Here is a 23,147-nt window from a genome sequence, read left to right as displayed (position 1 = left end):
TCTTATTGTATTTTTGGTGTTGATATTTCTTATCAAAATTTTATTCTTTTTTTTTTTTTTCATTTTTAAGGCAATTATTTTTATTATCCTACTTATCTTTACATTATTTACATTATTTTATGAAAACTTTTTCTTCTGTTTATTTTTATGTAGAAAATGAATCCATAAGTACAATGATTACATTATTGTCGAGAGCGCCATCTTTTTACGAGTAATGAAATTAATAAATTATTTATACATTTTATAACTAAAAAATTAAGAGCTTGTCAGAAGTAAAAATAAATAAAATTGTTTATTATTTTATTTGTTTTATAAAATATTTAATAAATTGATGTATTTTATATAGCGTTCAAATTTACGCTACCAAAAATAAGAGACGAGGTAAGCAAAACATGAACAACAGAAATATACTAGAGAACTGTAAAGAACTTACTCTAGTAAATACAACTTGCAAAGAATTAATTACTACAATCGCCATCATAAACATTTTTATTGTTTAGATATACAACATAGATGTACAACTTTTAGTGAGATTCACATAAAAAAGAGCTGAAGGTTCGCTTATTGGTGTGGACAATACCAGGTTTACAACATTTAATGGGTGGGATTCCCATTAAAAATAGGGTAAAAACCAGAAAATAGTTCAAATAATTTAGTTGTCTAATATAGATTAGTTCTTTTCTATGGCATATGTTTTCAGCTCGCACATTATTGGGCGATTTATAAACAGAAACAGCTCATTTCGTTATCATCACCCGAAGAACACTTTTGAAACAGTAAACAAGCTTGGAATGACAGCAGGTGAAGACGGATTCATGTCTACTACAAAAATAAATCCTTCTGAAGGATAATTTTCAAAGAGAAACCTAATTTGTATGTAGGTGATTTTTTTCATAGCGGCTGTTAATTTTAAACGAAGATTCAAAATATGACGTTAGTGAAAACACCTCTTCAAAGAGGCACGTTGTGAAGAAATGCTCGTAAAAAAATCTGAAATGGCAAACTTCCATAAACAAAAACACACGTCTAAATAGAGATGAATGAAGACAACTTGGATAATCACTCAGTCATAATACTACTGATTTACGGGCATAGCAATCAACGAAGACAAATTTCAATATAAACAAGCCAATGACTAAACGGGAGATGAAACAAATATGAAATTTACACGTAAAACACCTCTCCCCCTCTTTTTTTTTTGTTTAATAAACATAACACCAGTGTTATCTCCCACTACATCAAGAAGTGATGACTAATTAAAATATCAACAACATTCAAGGCGGCAAACAAGCTAATTGTGAATATTGAATGCCTCTTACCAAAAATTATTCATGGCATATTTAATGATATAACTAACAGGATTATATTCGTCATAATATTTATTTTACTGAGCTTAACGTGCAACGGTTTTAATTTTTTGAATCCCATTACGTAGATAAAGCACTTTGCTGATTGTTTAGACAAGGCTACTGTGATCATTGAATAGATAAAATTACTCAAATCTGAATACTGTACTTCGTAGACACACAATAAGATAACAACATTCATTTCTATATACTTATATATATTTCAGTTCAAATATTAGAATTAAACCTGACAATTCCCAACAAAGGAATTTTAAGAATTTATTTTAGATTATTAAAAAGACAGTTTGGTGTGCAATAAAACATTACATTTTGCAAAGTATTTTTTAAAAAACTGTTAAAATAAAAAGCATATCTAATTTAGAATTTTATTACTTTTTTTAAAGTATTAAGAGTTTTATTTCATATTAAAATTTAAACAATAAATAAATAATTTTCTATTATTTTAGTTAATTTTATTACATAACACTTCTAAGAATAGTATGTTAAATAGAACTTTCCAATTTTAATTCCTATTGTTTTTAAACTAGGTATTATCAACATATTTCAGCATTACTGAAAATAAACAGAAATGGTACATATTCTAATCAAGACCAGATAAAAAAAGAGTTCCCTACCTTAACCTTACGCTTTTTTTGCAGATGTCATTTTACACTTTGCTAGACATACCTATTGTAAGAAAGGAAAATGACACTGCAGTGACGTCACATGCATTGTGGTAAAAGTAGTCCAATTGGGCGGATCCAAAATGCCAATCGGACAGCTACAGAACGCGATACGTTTACCGAAAACTAGCTGATTGTCGACTGTAGACTATGTCCTATGCAGGAGGGGGGGTAATTTTGTGTTTATGACAGAGATAAAGACATTTTATGACTACGGTGTGTTTAATGTTATTCTATGAAAAGGGCAGCAATTCAGCTATCTTAGTAATACATTACTGGATAGTGACGCCCATTTAAAATTGTAATTATTTCTCTAAGGGACCTTGGAATCATAATTTATACATTTAAGCTGGATTTGAACAGGTTGAATATACCGTGCATTTAGACATCGCGTGCAATCAGTTTGCAAGTTGCCTTAGAAAACAAAGGTCTAAAATAGTTTAGTGTCTTCTTTGTTGATATATTGAACCTAAAATACTATTTCACATTGCAGATGTGCTTTAATACTGTTTAAGCCTACTTCTCTATACTTAGCGCTTGTTAGTGGGGAATGCAACAGATATCCCAACAGTAGTAGTCACGTCTTATGTGACTTTTTCTTCAGAAATAACCATCTTTTTGTAGTTCTTAACACTATCCATAGATGAATACTGTTCAATGAATCTCCTATTATGGCAATCAAGGTAAGTATTATCATTAAATTCAATTCAATTCAGATTTCATCTTAGTGGCTTGTCATAATATCTTGAGTAAAATAATACTTTAAAAAAATCAGATAATTCTTCTTAGAACCATCTATTAACTTATTAACTTCATTTGAATCTGATTACAACCGTATTTACCATTCAGCCCATAATCATAGAATTATATTTTAAAAAATAGTACTCTAAATCACCGTAAATGATGCAGTGATTTTTTTCCCCTTAAGCATACGTATATTGCAAATACATGTAATATAGTTCATGTTACAAATCTTCATTTAGATTGGTATCAAATGATAGCGCTAATATCGTTAAGTTAGAAAATTGCTACACTGCAATAATTTATAATCTATTATAAACTACATTCCTATGGAACGTACTACACTTTTTATGGAAAAGAATACAAATTTATTATTTTGTAACAGAAACAACATGTCGCGATAATAAGTTGTATACTTATTAAATAAATAATTAATAGATATCTATAAATATATTTTATTTGTGGAAATGTTCGATATACTAAAAGTGAACACCATTTTCTTTTCTAAATATGCAGATTTATTAGTGCTAATCAAGTTGAAAAGACTTAATGGGGATCAAATAGTAATGTTGCAGCTAATGAAGTTTTAACTGAGGCTTGGCTATTGCCGTTACTTAGCCATGATTAGAGCCTTAGCTCAATAACACCCCATTCACACAGATTCTTCATTCAGATGACGGGATAAAGAGTCAAGGACTCAGTCCATCGCCCAGTTCTTTTAAGAACTTAAAAGACTTAATCTAGCCTATGAGAAAGAAAGGGTAATGGATGGCAACGCTGTAGCTAATGAAGTTCTAACTGAGGCTAGGTTATTGCTGTTACCTCCTGCCATGATCAGAGCTTTAATAGCTGAATAACAGCTTATCCCTACACTGTCCTCTACAGATAACGGGGAAGATGAAAAGTATTCTTGCTTCGCCCCTTTAAGCCAGTCCTTATAAGGACTAAAAAGACTTAATCCAATATCCAATAAATAGCAAGATATTTAAACATATTTCGTAAATGTTATAAAATATAAATTTGTAAAACGCGAGAATAGAATATAAAGTTACAATAGTAGCTGAAAATAAAACGTTGAAAATATTCATTTTTATCTTCTTAAACATGCGTTGCGTGGAGTCCAAGAAATATTCACTAAAAAAAAAATATGATACTATAAATAATTTATATTCTTCAAAAGAACATCAGAAGTTTCTTTATTTACGTAGCTATCCATTGAAATAAAATATTAATCAGTTATATCAACTGCTACATTAATTTTCTATTGTACGGCCCCAGAAAATAAAGTATACAAAAGAAAACGAAAGATTTATTTAAATAATATCTTAACCTAATTGTTGCAAGTTATTGTGAAATTAGAATATAATTTATAATTCATATTTAACTAAGTATTAAAATATTATTTATTATTTTCATAAAACACCTTTTTCATTTCTAAATAAGTAGAGTATTGGGGTAATGGATGGTAATGCTGTAGCCAATGAAGTTCTAACTGAGGCTCGTCTATTGCTGTTACCCTCCTGCCATGATCAGAGCTTTAATGTTCAATAACACCTTATCCCTACACTGTCCTCTACAGATAACGGGGAAGATGAAAAGCATTCTTACTTCGCTGCTTTAAGCCAGTCCTTATGAGGACTAATAAGTACAGTATTTTTGAAATTAATAGTAATGTAATATTGCATGAAATCTATCAGAAAAGATTCATCTCAGAATGTATTATCATCTCTTAAACATTTTGCATGTATCTGTCAGATCGGATGCGAGCGCCAGAGTATTAAAAGCACCAAATATATGCAAAAAAAAAAAAAATTATATTCACAGTTCGTGGCAATACATTATGTATAACTGGTGAGATAGTATTTTTTAAAAACTTTCTAGGACTTTTCAAACAGGAATCGGTAAAGTGGAGGCGTAAATAATTCAAGTTGACAATTCGTAGTGTGTCCCAAATTATAAGCAATATGGATCCAAAAACTCGCAAGTAGTGCCACAGAATATTCTTTTGCCTTTTTAATATTTTTATTTACATCCTTTGGAATGGCGTTATAATTTTGTAGTGGTCGTTTAGAATAATACATTCGACTGGTATATTATTATTCTCACATTATTATGTTACTTGATTTTCCTTTCAGTATGATTTGAATTATACTAAATGCATCACTATATTTATTACAAACGTTTGTCTGTAATCCCTCATCACAGTACAAAATCAGAATATGTCGCCTCGTAAGAGAGTAATATTTAAAACAAAAATTTCATTTATTAAAACGTCTTAGTCATTTTAGCATTTTGAGAAACGAATTGACGGTATACAGTTCGGTGATTTGCAGCAAATAAAACAACTATATTAGTTAGTGTTAACAACAATATTGGGGTCACAAACCAGACAGTTCCTCACTCACCACATCCCTGTGCATCGACTACAACATTTTAACCTCAATACAACTGCAACTTATTTTGTGCAAATAAAAAAAAAAAAAATCCATTTGCTTAATATATCAGATAGATGGATATAGTGACAATACATTATCTGTTGCGAGTTGCAAAATGTGAATCAGTTTTTCTGATTACACTGCTTTAAAAAGAAAAAAAATATATTTGAAATAGTAAAGCCTATAATAAAGGTTAATAGTAAAACCTCTACAGTTCATAATAACCTTAAATGTAAGTGTAAATGTTTTACTTGGCCAGACATTTATCATTTCTATTTATTGAATTATTTGTAGAGAAATGTGGACACAGTTAATTAGTAATTACTGAAAAAAAACTTTCACTTCCTTCATTTTTGATTGACTATCTGCTGAGTCAAAGTGGATCCACAAAAAAAAAGTAACTTTATTAGGCAGTCACATGACTTACTACAATCTGTGATTAGTGAAATGCACACTAATTTAAACATGAGTAAGTCTGGATCGTTGAATTTATTTTGACTGCTTAAATAATCAGCGACAATTTCAATGTTTGAAGCCAGAAATATACTGCAGTAAAGTGGAAAGGATCTTATATTTATAATTCACAGTTTAAGGAAGAAAAAGAACATTGCAAACTGTTAAAATCGACTAAAAATATCACGAATTGTTATTATTATCTGCGCTTTATTCACACAAGCTACTATTGATGTGTTATATGTTTGGCAACCTTTTCGTGTGCACGGCTGATATATAAAAATATAATGTTATTTTCGGTTTGCAGAATTAACTGGAATGTTTTGTGATATTTACCCTCACAATACATTTACTGGTTTTGGTACGTTTTTGATGTACATATTCATATATAACATATGGCTGGATCGATGAGTTTTTTTTTTTTTCCTGGTTAAGGTGAGTCGTGTTATTAAAAAGCCGAGAATCTAGAAACTGGAAGAAAATAAGCCAATTAGTTTTTGGTTTTTATGATAATATCCTAAAAAAAATACATTTCACATTTCCTGGACTGTTCAAGTTAATGTAACGAACCTCTATAAAACATACTTTTTTATGTAGTATATTCGTCTGAAACATTTATTTATTTTTATTTTTTGACAAAAAAATGATTTATAGGAATATTTGAGAGAGAAAAGAGCGAAAACATTTTCTCGAACTGTTTCATTCTTTATGAAAACGTACGTATTTTTTCGCCGTTTTTCCAAGTGTCTTCAGTGAATAATGACAAACAATCATTATGCACTGCAGACACTTTAACGCATTGTTCAGAAAAGAAAACAATCAAGTGATCCACAATTAACATGATAAATATTGCAGGAAAGATTTTGCGTATGTGAAGAATTAGGACGTCATGCAGGGTTATAGTAAACAAAGTATTACAAATTTAAGAGGAGAAAGCATAGGAATATTTTACAAATTATGAAAAGAAAACCACAGGCAAGTATCGAACGGAGAAAAAAAAAATGATGAGACGAATACATTATAACTACACTAATTCTCTTATGTTCATTTCCACACATCTCTATTTTTATATTTATTTTTAAGGATGTGATGATGTTATATTATTTTGTATATTTTTTGTCTTTTTATTATATTTTTACATCTTTTCAGTGTGCCTAAACAGAGAGAGAGAGAGAGAGAGAGATTAGTCAAAACACTAAACTAGCAGTATACATGGCAGTGTTTGAATCAATTTTAACATGTTAATCTGAGCATTGGATTACAAGTGAAAAAAGTGTCTAGACACGAGATTTCTGAGAGAAATTTGAAGAGAAAATTGATGGTATTAATAGCAGATTCGTATTAAAAATGAAGACATTAGGAAGGACAATTGTTAGCATTTAGTAATGTATAAGCCGACTTGATCTAAGCAGCCATGGCCACTTAAACGGAATGGGAGTGGAAAGCAAAAACACTTGTTACCAAGAAGACAGGAAAAAGACTCAGATGAAGACCAATTTTTGAGTAGAGTAATACGGTAAATACAAAAATGACCAAAATATCTCAGAATCCCCTGTTCGATAAATAACAGACTTATATAGAAGAGAATTGGTGATATAAACTAATAATAGAGTATCGTTAATGACATAGTAATGTTATAGTACTACACAATTAGTTAATTAAATAATTATATTTAAATAATTACTAAGTACACCTCTTCGAGGAACATATCAGTTATAGATGGATAAGCTGGATGCAAAAAAGAGCATTTTTTTTTTTTTATACAGAATATCTGCTTCGGATAAAGTACAATTATTAAATAAGAATTTACTTTTTCGCTTAAATATTTGTTAAGTAGTTGGTGAAAAAAATATGAATTTAGACGGTTTTTAATGTATTGTGAACATAATGACAATGTTCAGAAAAGGAAATTTGCAACGAAGCGAAAATTTCATACATTAGCATCTTTACAAACATAACTTCAGCTTGAAAATATTAGAAGTTCCTTAATTTGTAAATAATTATATCACTGCACTTATATCATATGCATATTAATGTAATAGAATACGCACTAAACTTGTTTTTAAATGTAAATTTTCTTGCATGTTGATTGTCGAAAAATTTTATACTTAAATGTTTTATACTGAAACATTACACAGATTTTGTTATTGCAAGACAAATTAGGAAACTAATTTATGAAACATCGAACGCGAACAAAATATAGTAATTTCAATAGCCACAATAATGTGATTCAATAATATAAATAATAATAATGCAGTAATTAACAACCAACCCAATATCGGTATAAATATAAATTTTTTTATAGTCCTTATAAGGACTGGCTTAAAGGGGCAAAGCAAGAATGCTTTTCATCTTCCCCGTTATCTGTAGAGGACAGTCTAAGTATAAGGCGTTATTGAGCTATTAAAGCTCTGATCATGGCAGGAAGGTAACAGCAATAGCCGAGCCTCAGTTAGTTCTTCATTGGCTACAGCATTGCCATCCATTACCCTCCCAGCATAATTTTAACAATAGTTTCATTTTAAAAATAATTTCAGGTTCTAAATTTTCGAAAAAAAAAATACACGGCATATTGCATCTGTTATTAATGGCCATAACTGTGTTAACTGTGCATTTAATAATAATCAGAGAAGAGAAAAAAAAGAAACAAGAAGGAAGAAAGAAAAGAAAAAAAAACGACTGGATGTTTTAAGCCAATGGCGAACAACTGAAGGTCTGAACATAATAAAATAGCATGAACTGAACAGAATAGCATGTAATTGATTCAATAGAAAGAAAATACACCCAGGAAAATATATTCAAAAACTATTTGCTTAAAAAAATCATAAACGACCTATTGTTTCTTTTCTGATTTTGAAGGAAAAAAAAACAGTCAATTAGTCAACCTTGTGAACAAAGAGTGTTAAGCTTTGTCAATTAAAAGCTGTTCATTAATCTAACACAATAATAATATGAATCTTTGTTTATTAAATGGTATCAATTAGCAGATTGAAAATGACAGTAAACTAATAGTTAATGACCGATACATTTTTGTCAATTATGTTACCTCTGTGTGCTATGTAACTGATGAAACACAACAAATAATGTCCATCCCTCTATTCCCGTATTAGTTTCACATCGATAAAATAATTCACCGTTTTTAATTTGACAGATATTTATACACGTAGACGATATGCAAATAAGCAGCAGTAACCCTACTGCTGCCACCCTGTGGTCACATCTGAAACTAAAGCATTGAAGGTTCCATGAATTCTTAAACCTAACTACATAATTATATTTAAATTTATGGAGCGTTGAGTGGAGCTTTTGCTTTTTAAATCATTCTGGGATTCACCATTATTCATCTTAAAACTAAGTATTCTTCGTCTGTTGTAACATCGAAACGAACTTCGTAGAGCTCTTTGTATAAACAATATTTTAGAGGATGTAGTAATTAAAATTTAGCCCAAGAAAGATAACATTCCTTGCGAATCATATTATAATTCTTTATGATCATCGTTGGGAGTTAATCGCTAGTTATACAGCTTGCAATATATTTATTCTCTAGACACTCTTTCTTTATTCATATAATGAAATTATATAAACTAACCTACTGAGTGTCAAAATTTCATTATTAAGGATATTTGAAAATCTAATGATTATTTCCACTAAGGGAGTATTAAATGTAGGAAACTATAATAAAAATACTTGCCATCCTTTCAAAGTGACAATTGTTTTCCATTTATTTCAATATAAAACTGTTGAAGAAACATAGTCGAGATGTATTAATCATGACTACAAGCAATTCTTCTGATGGAAAAAATATAACCATAAGTCATCAGTCACTCTGAGTCAAGATTGCGAAGGTTTGAAGGCCTTACATAGCTGTGCTATTTCTAAGAACTATATTATTAGATGTGGCAAAAAAGTTTCCGGGAAGCCACAGAAGTGACAATTTGCAGATACGCATGTTGGAATCCTGTCGTAAGACACTGAGCTTTTGTTTGAAGGCAAACGTGCTTGACCTTGTATATGAAGTTTTCTCAATTGAGCATGACTGACATTTGAAAATACTGTTAAAACACTTCTTTCTTTCTCTCTATCTCCCCTTTGTATGACTCGAGGAAGAAGAGCGTGCTAGTGTTTTCTGACTGTAGTATTTGACAAATGTCTCTCTAAGAGAAAGAGAGAGAAATTATATAAGTGCATTCAGAGGCATCTTTTTCGAGTCATTCTGAGGTCAAAATTAATAAATTTCACAGAAAAACAAATGAATATACTATCCGTTAGGACTACCAAAAAGAGAAGACTTAGTAATAATTCTTTCCCAAAGAAACTTTAATTCATACAAGACTTATCCTGTAGAACTCTCTCATGATCGAACTTGTATAATGTGCAACTTCATTTCATCAGCACGCCACCACAGTCAAATTCCTTTCTTTTATAAAGTAAGAAAATATAGATTATACGAGAAATCGTCGATCCAATTAAGAAAACAAAAGTGCTCTGACGGACAGATAATAGGATCATCGATTTCTGGTATAATCTGGTTCTCAGATTATCAACATATGTTGCTCATCATGCAAAGAGAAAAACAGCACATACGAAAAAAAGTAACTGGAAGCACTTCAAAGAAATCTAAGCGGTCATGAGCCTTAAAGGCCTGTAAATAAACCAAACCTCTAAGGCTCATGACTGTTCAAAAATCATTGACTTAAAACTTAAGATAAAGTGATTAGCCTTATGACTATTGAAAACTGCGAAATACATGTATTCTACATGCCGATTTTGTTGAAATTACTATTTGTATTGCTTTATTAAATTTAGCAGTGCAACCAAAGAGCTATAAAATTATTATTCTGCCATCATCTTACATTCCTTTCTTAAGCCATTGATAACTCTTTGTAGATAAGAAATAGCTGTTGACTATTTCAAATAATAATCGATCTGCAGCCAGGAAATGACAAATTCATGATTCTCAGGAGGGAGGGAGGGAGGGAGAGAGAGAGAGAGAGAGACTCTTTAACGGCCCTAATCCGTTTGTAACGGGAAAATTAATGAAACATGAATTCCTGAACCCCCGTTTTTTTATTAACGGTTAGTAAATAATATATAATTAAATGCTTATAAACTGATTAAACTGAGCAAGATTAAATTATATTAAATATTTAAATTACGCATTCTTTAAGAGTAACTTTAAATATTGGTCGCTGAGGGTGTGTGTGTGTGTGTGTGTGTCAGTACAGTATTGCTTAAAGATTCAACCGAAGTTTTTTACATGCTTTTCATCAATATAATACGAGCTTCTGTAGTATAACTTAGGATGTTACTAACCTGGAGATTATTTATTTGAATCTTTAAAACTACCAAAATAGGCTGTTTGGTCAGTGTTACTTTGGTCAATGCCGCTTGTAAAAATTCATCACAAGAATCAAAAATATTTTTCTTGTTCTACGTTTCAATACGGAGCTTGGAACAAAGAAATGGATCTCGTTAAAAATATAAATAAGAATGACACGGCTAATATGGTAGTTCGCATTGGATGTTCTTTGATGTACAAAGATCATAGATTATATTCATAATTTCCTGCAATTCTATAACAACTAGAAAATAGATATATGAATGGCAAGCATTTCTTTGAATATATCTGCTTAATAATTTACATTAACCACACGTAGAGAGTTTTTTGTTGTTGTTGTAATCAGCTGCAAAATAGAACTAACATAATATAAAGCAAAAATAGAAGTGTAGAAATTTGGTGGATGGAACTAACAAAGAAGAAACTACAGTGTTGCTGTCTTGAATTACAACCGAAGTAATTCAGACTGTGAATCCAGTTGTGTCATGTCTGAACAGTGCATGTATTCTTGTATGCAGTCAAAAGAAGGAAAAAGCCCTGTCACCTCTGCATAAGACCAGATTTGATAAATATCTGGTCTTATAAAGGTTCTGTGTGTCCTAGACGCGATTCAAACTCAGTCTTAGCAATCAAAGGTCATCGTGGATATCTACTGAACGACTTCGACGTGGATATCTACTGAACGAGATGATTTATAATTTTGAGGAAAATTATATGCCTGAAAATTATTCTAAGGATGGAAATAGAAAGAATGTATAAATAGGAAGAACATCATTTTGTAACTGTTGCACATATTTTAATAACTTATTGGAAATATAGACAAAAGCTCTGTGTTTTGTGATGATATTTTGTGTTATTAATTTACTATCAACTAGTATTATCACATCAATGCAATGATAAAAATCCATCAAGTGCAAGGTTGCCATTTTTATTTCTGCATACATTCCTTCCCCATAATTCCTCTTTACGCTCCTTCCATGTGTGTATGCGGTAAAAAAAAAAAGAAGAAAGAATTAGTTTAAAAATAAACCAGTCTGGATTATTGTCAGTATGCGGATGTGTTTCTCTCAAAAACAGGATAAAATGCAGAAGTGATGTGATGACAATGTTTATCAAAAAATCTTTAAAACATTTTATGGCTGTTTCAATGTGTACGTTTGCATGTAAATAAACATCTAATAACATGTTCTTCATAGATGATCTTCTAGAACTTCAAAATTCTATAAAATCTTCTTACGATATTTTTTTAGAATTTAAACCTTTTAGACATTATTTAAGAAAAATAAAGAAAAGACAACTAAGACCATATTTTTTCCTAAATCGACAATGTATATTAATTTAACATTATAAGTTAATGTGTTTTCAAGAGCCATACATATACTCTTGGAGGGTAATGGATGGCAATGCTGTAGCCAATGAAGTTTTAACTGAGGCTCGGCTGTTGCTGTTACCCTCCTGCCATGATCAGAGCTTTAATAGCTGAATAACACCTTAACCCTACACTGTCCTCTACAGATAACGGGGAAGATGAAAAGCATTCTTGCTTCGCCCCTTAAAGCCAGTCCTTATAAGGATATAAGGATGTGTTTTCATAATTGTTTATGATTAAAGTAGAAAGGTACTTTAATAATAAACATTTTTTGCGAAATCAATTTATACAGAGACGTATGACCATGTAAGGAAATGACCTTTAATTGTACAAAGAAAAGGCATAAGCATTGGCATTCGCGGTATTTTGGGAGCCACCAATGACAGATCACCACTCCGATACGTCATTTGATTGACACCAAGAATTCCATTCTCTTGAAGCGGCATCAACCACCTTGTAAAAATCATTGCTGATAAATCAAAAGAGGAAGGGAAATGGATTTTATAACTGTCTCATTGAGAGAGAGCACAAGACACGTGATCAGAGTGGGAGTGGTGAGCATAGAAGCCCATTGTGTTTACTGCTAGTTTTTATGCCTTTATGTGTTTATTGCCAGCTTCTGGTAGCAAATACTAATTGGGTAGCATTCTTCGTAGGTGCAGAAATGGTTGTCTTCAAAGCCAACGTAGTTATTACCCAGCATTCATAGCGGTGGTGAGCCGTTATAGGTCCCAAATACCACAACTAATGTATCGATTTTGGCTGAGAAAATGACAATCGATTTTAGTCATTTCAACAAAGAAGGAAAGAAAAGGGGGGAGGGGAGAAAAGAAAGAGAAAGAACTGCCAGGAATTTCAGTAGCATAGCAACGAATCATACAACTGCTTTGTTTTTATTGATACAATGTCAGCAGCCATTGCTGTAGAAATGAAGGCAAACCGAATTGTATCCAATTATAAATTGCAACCAAATGTATCCAGCAGATTAACATTTAACATCCCTTTTCATCAATGAAAATTAATGAGATCGTGTTCATTTTTTTCCTTTTTTAAAAAAAAAAAAAATTAACAATTATGGTTGCGATAAAGATACAAATGTAGATAGAAAAATAAAATTAAAAGTAGGTAATACACTAACGGAAGATACTGAAATTAATCCAGATGTAAGACAGGGATGTAGTTTGTACTTCAATCTCTTTCTTCCATTTTTAAAAATACGAGAAACGAAATCAAAGAAGGTATCAATTTCAGGAGAACTGTTGTATGCCAAGGATTAGCTCATGTTACATTATAATGAAGATGATCTTAAAAATCAGTATAATAATTAAATAAAATATTCCAACAACGTAATCTAAAAATTCACAAATGAAAATAAACATTACGGCATTTAAAGGGAAATATCGTATTATTTGATCAAAAATACTCGTGGAAGATAAAGTAATAGAACAAGTGGCACAATTGAATTAATTTACGTTGTATAATAATATATCTAAAAGAAACATTAATTAATTAAAAGTATGGAACAATTAAAAGAATACTGAATCAATTAAGAAAAATAAACAGAAGCTGAGATAAAATTTTATAAAGTTTCAAGTAAAGTTACACCCATAACTGTATTATATGATTCAAAAATATGAAATATTGAAAAGGAAATAGACATGCAACAACAAAAGGTGTGCACTAAATCGACCGTGTTCGATTTAGTTCTAATTCAGTTAGAACTTCATTGGCTACAGTATTGCCATCCATTACCCTCCAAGGGCATTAATCACCGCATCTCACGGTAGCTTCCCCTTATAAGGACTATACATACAACATATATTGGTTTGGTGATCTTCCAGGGTAGCGGATGGCAATGCTGTAGCCAACGAAGCTTTAACTGAGGCTCGGCCAGTGCCGTTACTCAGCTATGACTAGAGCTTTTAGCTCAATAACACCCCATCCACTCAGATTCTCTTTATTCAGATGACGAGATAAAGAGTCAAGGACTCAGTCCATCGCCCAGTTCTTTTTAGAAGTATACATACAACAGAAATTGCATTTTTAGGAGCAATAAAAGATGCATACATTAGGTTGAATATTATCGATTACTAAAAGAAGTGGATAAATATACACCCGAAGAAAGGAAAAATAAAGTATACTAATTATATGATAAAAAAATTGCCTGTTCCAATGAAACTGGAACAGGCAATTTTTTAATACTTGGCGAGAAAAAGAGAGTTTTGAATATTGGCTAATCTATTTCATCACCTGCAATCCCTCGACCCTTTAACTTTATAATTTTTAATTATCAATTTTTAAGAAGATTTAGTCAGTGATTTCTAGAAAAGGAATTTAAAGAATTAGTTTTAACCCATCAAATTAATGCCTTTTTATTTTTTGTTAATTAAGTACATTTTGACTCAATGGTTTTATTTCGTTGGTCCTAATAAACCTTGTATTCTTGTGTTGAAAATTTTATAATAATAAACTACCACAGAAACATTATAATATTGAAACTATGTATATCTTTTCTCTTTCGTAAGTGTGTTTAAGTAGAGGAACTTTGAGTAATACAGAATATCATTTTACACACAAAATGGTGTACCATATTATCCCAACTTCCTCTCTAGATGAATGTATCATGTGAATAGATATATAATTAGTTTAATTCTTCTAGCATTTTATTTTAATTATGCAACCTAATAGCTAATAAAGTCGTGTGTAATAAGAAACGACCTTGTGTCTGAATAAATCCTATAAATGTTTGTGTAAATATGTTATCTATACAAACGGTCTTCAGATAAATATGACATTCAGGAATAAAGACCTCAGATTTATGAAACTAAGCCTGATTTTAAAGAGAGAGAGAGAGAGAGAGAGAGAGAGAGAGAGAGAGAGAGAGAGAGAGAGAGAGAGACAATACAAAAGAAATAGTGATGCAGAAAATATTCGTACTGAATGGAGAGAAAACAATAGAGGAAGTGATCCTTGCTCTAAATCAAAAATTTTAAAAAAAATTTATATAGATTTTTTATGTTTCTCACCCACGAAAGATTGTAAATCTATAGATTTTTTTATTATTATTATTTATTTTGCCTAGTGACATGGCAGCCACTTCAAACCTCCAATAAGCGGATCGTTGCTCTCACATCGGATGATGAAACTAATCTACCGCTTAAAAAATTGACCCATTTACACTAAATAAGCTTGAAGCGTATATAGACATAACGAAAGGCGTGTGGTAATTATACTTGATACAGTATAAGTTTATCGGTTTATTATTATATACACAAATAATGAAAGATGTGATAATTATACTTGGTTGGTCGATTTATTATTATATAGGTGGGCAGAAGTAGTCCCATCAGTAATCTATGCGCTTTCTCATCTTATTTTAAAATCTGTAACACATTTATTTTTTCTTTGCATTCCCCCTTGAGATCAGGTTTCTAATATTCCAACCATCAATTCGCGTTCTACCTAGAACATCAGGTGTCGATCCCTAATTCCTCAGAATACTTCTAATACTTTGCATCAGATCAGTTTATAAATGATGGTATTCTGCCTTTACAGTATATCCCACCGTCCATCCATCCATCAGTGGCTTTAACAGTCACTTGAGACCCCATAGCCTTCCAAGTATCCTTGGATTTCCTAACCGTAATATGAGGATAAGGTAGTTACTCCTGTGCCTCTAAGTATTCTTGTTTGTAAATTGCGAGTGTTCTACTGGTCGGTTTGTCTGTCTTGAGGAACGAAAAACCAGAGTTTCCGGGTGAAAAAAAAAAAACCCACTACTTCTGTATGAGACCGGCTAACTCACGTTTAGTCGAAAGAGACCAAATAAATGTTTCTCACGACATGGACAGGAATCGAACCCAGGTCTTTTCGAGCAAAGGGCTTCGTCTATACCAACTGAGCTACGGAGTCGCTTACAGTATAATATAATAATAATAATATTGCTGGTTATAAATTAATGGAATGCTACACCGTTTTAAATCCTCTATGAACACGACATAAAGATTTAGAGAAACTATAGTCTACCGGAATATTCAACTATAAATTGGCATGACTCTTATGCATGATCAAAATTGCATTTGACTCTTATGCAAACCATACTGGGTTTGCATAAGAGTCAAACGCAATTTTCACAATTATAGAATGATCTCACAGACGTGTAAAAATTCATAGACTAGAGACATAAAGGACGTCTATGAATCACTTCGCAGCATAAATCCTAAATTTCTCGTGGAATAATATATGAATAGAACCATGCATATACACATAATATAAGTATGTTATTCGAATTTTGCCATGGTAAATTTTAACCGAACACGCACTGTTAATGGTATCTTATTTCGCATTGAAAGCAAGCTTTTGCTTTGACAAGTAAAACTGATTTATTTTTGAAGGATTTTATTATTTTCTTTCTCCACTTTACAATAAAAATTACGACGGTGGTGTAGATTATTTACAAAACTGGACTTCCACAATCATTGATATGTAAGTTCTAGACTCGAGTACAAAACCATTAAAAACTCCTTATCCACTGAAAAAACTATAAATCAACAGTCAAACTATTTAATGAGGGGTTGTTAATCATGTGTAGATAAATTAAGAACATCTCGGGTTGCTTGATTGCATAACGAAACATGCCATACATCCTAATAAGTTCGTTGCCAGAATTCCAAGTTCTACAAAAGCAAGAGATTATTCAGGGTGTGATCTAAATGGAACAGTTGGCAGCCTCGTGGATCTTAAAATAAATAAAATACGTGGTTACAAACAAATGGTTCGTTCGCCAAACATCGTCGTAACAGTAAGAAAACTTATTTGCTGTTGTATCTGGAATACGTGAGCTTTTTTCTGTAGGTGTGTGTGCGAGGGGGGGGTATCATAGCGGGTAAAATATTATTCTCTCTTAAATTAATTATATTAATTTAAACATATTTCTTTAGTCATTTTTAATGAAATCGATTCTGCTTTTTGAACTAGATTTTTACACGTCTGTGAGATCAAATCTAAGATATTATAAGAAAAGAGAGAATTCTTTTCACATTATTTTTTTAAAATAAATTTGAATCAGATTTTATATTAAATCACTATAAATTAAATTTAACAATTAATATGCAAAATTAATGAACACTAATTTTGTGCAAGTGAGTTTAAATATAAGATTGTTTGGGCGGGTGTATTTTTACAGTTCGCTGTTAATTTAAAGTAGTAAATAATAAAACATTTATTACATAAAATTGCATTCAAAGCGTTTGAAAGAAATATAGAAATCTGTTAATGAAATTTGAAAAATGCTAGTATTCCCACGTTAATTTGGCAACAGTTCTTCGATGAATTCTGAGCATCTCCGCATTTGGCAGTAACTACAACCATTAAATTTGGAATGAATTGATTTAGAATCTCATCTAGGATAGTGGAATCTATAAAGGTTTTCAACTGAATGTGAGCTAAACGATCTTCATACAGAAGTGTTCTTTGGCTAGACAAACTAGCCAAAGAACACATGAAATACTTTCCTTATGACCTTAATTGTTTTGACCATATCTAACCAACCATCATATTTTGAATTATTAAGTATTCATTCTTCAAAACACTGACAATATTATGATAAAATTAATCTAATTTTTGGGTGCGGGCTAAAGGATCCCAAACCAAATACCCCTTATTTTATTAAAATATATTAAATTTATAATAAATTTATATTGCTGACCAATGTGACAGGGACCATTCTTAAAGAAAGGTAAATTCTTATGTTACTATTTTTAAAGAAAAATATTGCAAATGAAATTTTATATTTAAAAATTTTAAAAAAATAAAAATTTTGCATACTTTTAATAAATATTGATAATAAATCTTGGGCACCTATCATTTGAAATCATAATAAAAATTAATAAGCGGGTGTGGTCGATAATTTTTTAAGTTTGGTATTAACGATAATTAAACGCATTAACATGGTTTCTTGAATTTGGTAGAATATATACACGAAGAATTTAATTTAGAATTTGATAGATATACATGAAGATGATATTTATCTAGTTCAACTTTTGTTAAAAGGAATATATTTATAAAGCGTCAAATGTAGTTTAAATTACCTTCAATTGAATGGTTTGGATGCATCAGAAGATTTGGTACAAATATCTGTCAAAAGATGTCGCTGATGGTTGCTACTGAATATTCACCAGTTACATTTGAATTAAGATCAGTCAATCAAAGTATACGCAGCTGATTTTGATTATACGATAAATACACAAAATGGAAAACGTAATGGAAATATTGTTTCTTTTATAATTTCATTTGAGATCGTTACATCTATTGTTCACCCTGACGAGATATGCCACTGTCCCTGAAGCTTTAAGATGTGTCATCCCTATTACAAATATTAGCCACCAGCTGGATATAAACAGAAGTTGTAGGACGTAATACGGAACCCGAGGTTACAACACATGAGACGCAGATAAGAAGCGACCTCCGGACCACCCAAGGATCATAGAGCACATTGCAACAGAAGTTTGCCGTTTGCAACCCATTCTGTAAAGCAGATGATCACAGTTATCAGGGCTGGGGGAATGGTCAACGACACAGGCGTCGACATAGACAAGTGGCAGTAAAGTTTTTATTAACCCTTATCTCTCCACATATGTATGGTGGGGAAGAGCATCACAGGGATGTATGTCATGCTGAAGATATAAAGCAGGCTTTGTGATGCCGCTTCCTGGGACGTTTATGCCGGTCCTCAGTCATCTTAAGACTGCCTCAAGATGGACCCAGTTACTTGCAGACGTCATGAAAGGTGTGAAAAGATCGGGAACTAATGACCACCCAGTTGGATAATATCTTGTTGCTGTCTCTTCTTTGACCTTAAATATTTTGAGAAGGTTTCAATCACAACGACTACTTTGTATCACTTATGTTATTCAGCAAACTATTCGTTTTGAACTAACTCCCAAGTAAAACAAAAATATGAAATACGTTATATTTTTGCCAGTTTTCCCCATTTCTCTGTTTCGGAATAACCACTTATGCTTCCATTTACCACTTCATAGGCCGAGAAATAGTCAATATTCCTTAAAATGTATAAATTGTATTGTATATTTATTAACTTAAATAAATAATTTGAATATATTTTAGATATTGAAAAATTTTACTTTATTTATTATAAAAATAATATTATATAATAACACCTAAATAAAAAAATTATAACTTGAAATTTAAAGAATGATTGAGAAGCGTTCACGAAACTTGAACGTTCCTTCCATGGATATGTACAAGCGTCTTATTATTTCTATCTAATGGATTTTACACAGTTTAATTTCTTTTGCATTTATTATAATTTAATCCATTTTTCATTATATGCCTGTTTTTGAATGTTTTTTCGCCATGATTTAATTTTACGTAGCAATAATCTCAATTTTTTACCGTGTCAAATGAAGCTGGAGAGTTTACATATTTATCTTAAGAATATTACATGTAGCTGAAGTAATTTAAATTCCATAAAGGAAAAATTACAATGTCAGTGGAGATTTAGCTATTCGGAATGCAATTTGTCATAGAGCAACCAAAATTATTCCAAGAAAATTAAAAACAAGTAAAGAAAAATCGCCAATATCTGTGAGGGAAATAAAAGAGTAAAATATTATATGATTAGGAGTTCTAATCACTAAAAATTCGTTTTTAACTTAACATTAACCTGAAGTGGGGAGGGATAGACATATAAAGAAATTTTAATATGACGTCACATATAAAGAATCTAAGTCAACATTTTGAAAGATGTAAAAGTTATGTTGAGAATGTAAAATAATTAAGCATCGGTTTCAGATTATTCTTTACATTGATTTTTACATGCACAAGTTCTATAAATATGTTTAGAAAATAGTAGAGAAATAATAGAAAATATATAATCACGAAAAAATGGCATTTAAAATAATTCATAATTTCTTTTGTTATTTCTAGTTTCAGGAATAGGAAAATTTGAGGAAAATTACGATTTCTACAAATCCAGAAAATTAATTTTAATGCATGTAACCGAGACTCCTTTATGACTTAAAGAATCTTTGATCTCAAGTAATTTTAATCGGCTTTTAATCATTACCGCTTACTCTATATACCTACATATAAAAGCAGCTGACTAATTAACGCCAAAGATATTTTGAGTAAATCATATTTTTATGAAACCGAATAAGTACTATCAGACTCCCATAAGTAGCTTAACTACTAATTATGAACCATTAAGCTCATAGAAACTAATTAAAACGAATATCCAATTTACGCTAAAATGTAGTACGTAGCTGACGTTAATGCAGTATTAGGAACGCAATGGAGCACATTCCTAATTATAATGTATTATCAAAAGAATAGGTTGGTAGACCTATCGCTTCTAATGAAAAAAAAAAAAAAAAAAGAGAAATAATGGCCAGGAGCTTTTGCAAAATATTTTAGTGGATTCAAAAGCTTCACGACTGCAAACAGAAATTTTTCCGTCTAAAATTCCAGGCAATAGTTTCATTAGAAATTATATTTTAAATAATTCTATTTTGATATTTTACATAATTAACTGAATTCTTCTAAAGAGGAACGAAAGGTTCTCATAAAATCAAAATGCATCCCCGTATTACTAATTTATACCAAATTTGCATCTAAGGTGTTGAATATGCATTTTTTTTTAAATTTAGGTATAATTCAAATTTGAAATTAATTTCAATTGTTTTCTAATTCATAGATCAACAGCGCTGAATTTAATCCAAGTCCTAATATACAGCGGTTGGAATAGAGTCCAGATTGAGTGGTAGCTGACAGGTTCACTTTTGAAATTTTTCGATTTAAAATTTGATATTTAGATTTGATTATAATTTATTAAATGAATTACATAAAATTATTTTCAAGTTAATTTTTTAGCTTAGCATAATAAATTATTGATCACGAGTATAATTAATTGAAGAGATTTATGAAAAATTTAAATATAAATTCATCCTTGAGTAATGTTCAATATTTTTTCTCTCCTGAATTTTGTAGAACAGCTACGGATTCTTCAATTCCTTACACCTCCCATTTAATAAGAAATGGGAAATAAGAAACAGAAAATTTATCTTGTGAATATATGTAAAGATTTGCTTATAAACAAATACAGGTAATGGACCTTTTTCCCCTTTTGCATCTTAAAGCTGGGGAGACTCGCAGGTAAGCAACCTTTACAGGAGCTATTAAATTACTGTCCTAATTAAAACACGTTTTGCTCAACTATTTGCTTCACATAGAGTCACTAAATTGAACAGAATATATAAAGTGGAGCTCTTCGTTTTACCAATACAACATGGCCTTAAATGAATTCATTACACGCTATCATGATTGCTCAAGTCGATCTTTGTTATTAACATTAATAAAAATTACCCAAAACTCACTATATTTAAACAAATTTTGTTCCAAAATCATTCTGTACTTACATGAACTGACATTGGAGTACTTCGTAGTGATAAAACATTTTTATTCCACGTAATCAAAGTAATCCTCATATTCTCAGCACGATAAAAACTTATCAGCATTATTGATATAATCTAAAAGGGAAAAAAAAGTGTGTTAAGTGATAAATAGAGTGGAAAAAATGAATTTAAATTCAATACATAAAAAAATAAGTTGCTGAAGTTTATTGAAAGGCTTCAATTTGTAGATAAGCAAAGAATATTTTATATAATAGAATAACGTGGAGAATATTATGGATGCAAATATATTTTATAGAAAAATATGGAAATAAATTTTTAACAATTCGAAAATTTACCAGAGTACTTATTTCCATGGTACTCCGATGCAAATGGTTATCTTCTCAAAGCCCTCTTGTAAATTTTAAGCCTTTTTTTTAAATGTTCCTTATATATTTGGGTATAAAATATGTATGGATTCATAATATCCCCCATTTTGATTAAAACAAAAATAAGATCATTCTACATAAAAGAACATGATTATGGACGGCTAAAGATTAATAAACAAGGAACCATCCTGGAGACCAAAAATGAACTGTTTCATTTTTTCTGCTGGTTTTCAATAAGAAGGATGGTGTCCCACACTTGTAGACGACAATTGTGTACCATCTAAACACGTTGGTAAACATCATACTACAATGGATTCGAACCATAGCCAGTGGGTTGGATAGGGACAGGCAATTCACTCGGCTGTACAAATTGCTATAGAGTTATACGTTAGTTAGTGTACGATATAAAATTAAAAATAAAAACCGTTCATTTGCATACACATGTTCAGTTAAACTTAATATCTCCTTAATCAGGATCGTAAAATATTTCTCGTATAATGAAACTTAAAAAATATTGTTTGTTTTATGTTGAAAATTAAAAAAAAAAATAGTTCTAGTAGCTTGGACTCGCTTCAGTAATTAATATTGTGATGAAATTACGAAAAATAATATTGGGACAGGATTAATCTCACCAACCAACAGGCTATGGGTTCGAGTTCACCCTGTGGAAATGGATGTTTTACATTCATCTACCTTTTGGTAGTAGACGAATGTGGCCATCTAGTTTGAGACTACAGTAGTCAAGCTACTTCAGGCCATCAATAAATCGTCTCATGAAAAAAAAAATTCTACGTTTGGTCTCTAGAGTAGGATCTGTACCACACTTTAAATGTTTTGTAAAGGATAATTTTGTAACTGTTTTGTAATTCTGAGTTCATTGAAATATGTAGAAAACATTTTCAGGCTTTTAGCCTGTCCAATTTTTCAAACTTTCCCATGCAGTGCACATGCATCTTACCAAAATATTTTTTATTTTTATTTACTTC

The 23,147-nt window shown here is 30.8% G+C and overlaps 1 protein-coding gene across 1 annotated transcript in view; it reads right to left on the bottom strand.

Annotated features, from left to right (window-relative positions):
• The window catches only part of LOC150099003 (homeobox protein abdominal-A homolog), a 101,006-nt gene extending 82,466 nt beyond the window's left edge, over positions 1–18,540 (bottom strand). The window contains exon 1 of the mRNA XM_090404903.1: positions 18,455–18,540. Coding sequence (XP_090261029.1) covers positions 18,455–18,479 — 25 coding nt within the window. The 5' untranslated portion in view covers positions 18,480–18,540. The remainder of the gene's footprint in view (positions 1–18,454) is intronic.
• Between the last annotated feature and the right edge of the window lie 4,607 nt (positions 18,541–23,147).

This window comes from Typopeltis vanoorti, chromosome 15, assembly GCF_054136105.1.
Source record: "Typopeltis vanoorti isolate ZY-2024b chromosome 15, IOZ_Tvanoo_1.0, whole genome shotgun sequence".
Lineage (NCBI taxonomy): Eukaryota > Metazoa > Arthropoda > Arachnida > Uropygi > Thelyphonidae > Typopeltis > Typopeltis vanoorti.
The sequence above is the reverse complement of the archived record's forward strand: the minus strand, read 5'-3'. Positions and strand labels throughout refer to the sequence as shown.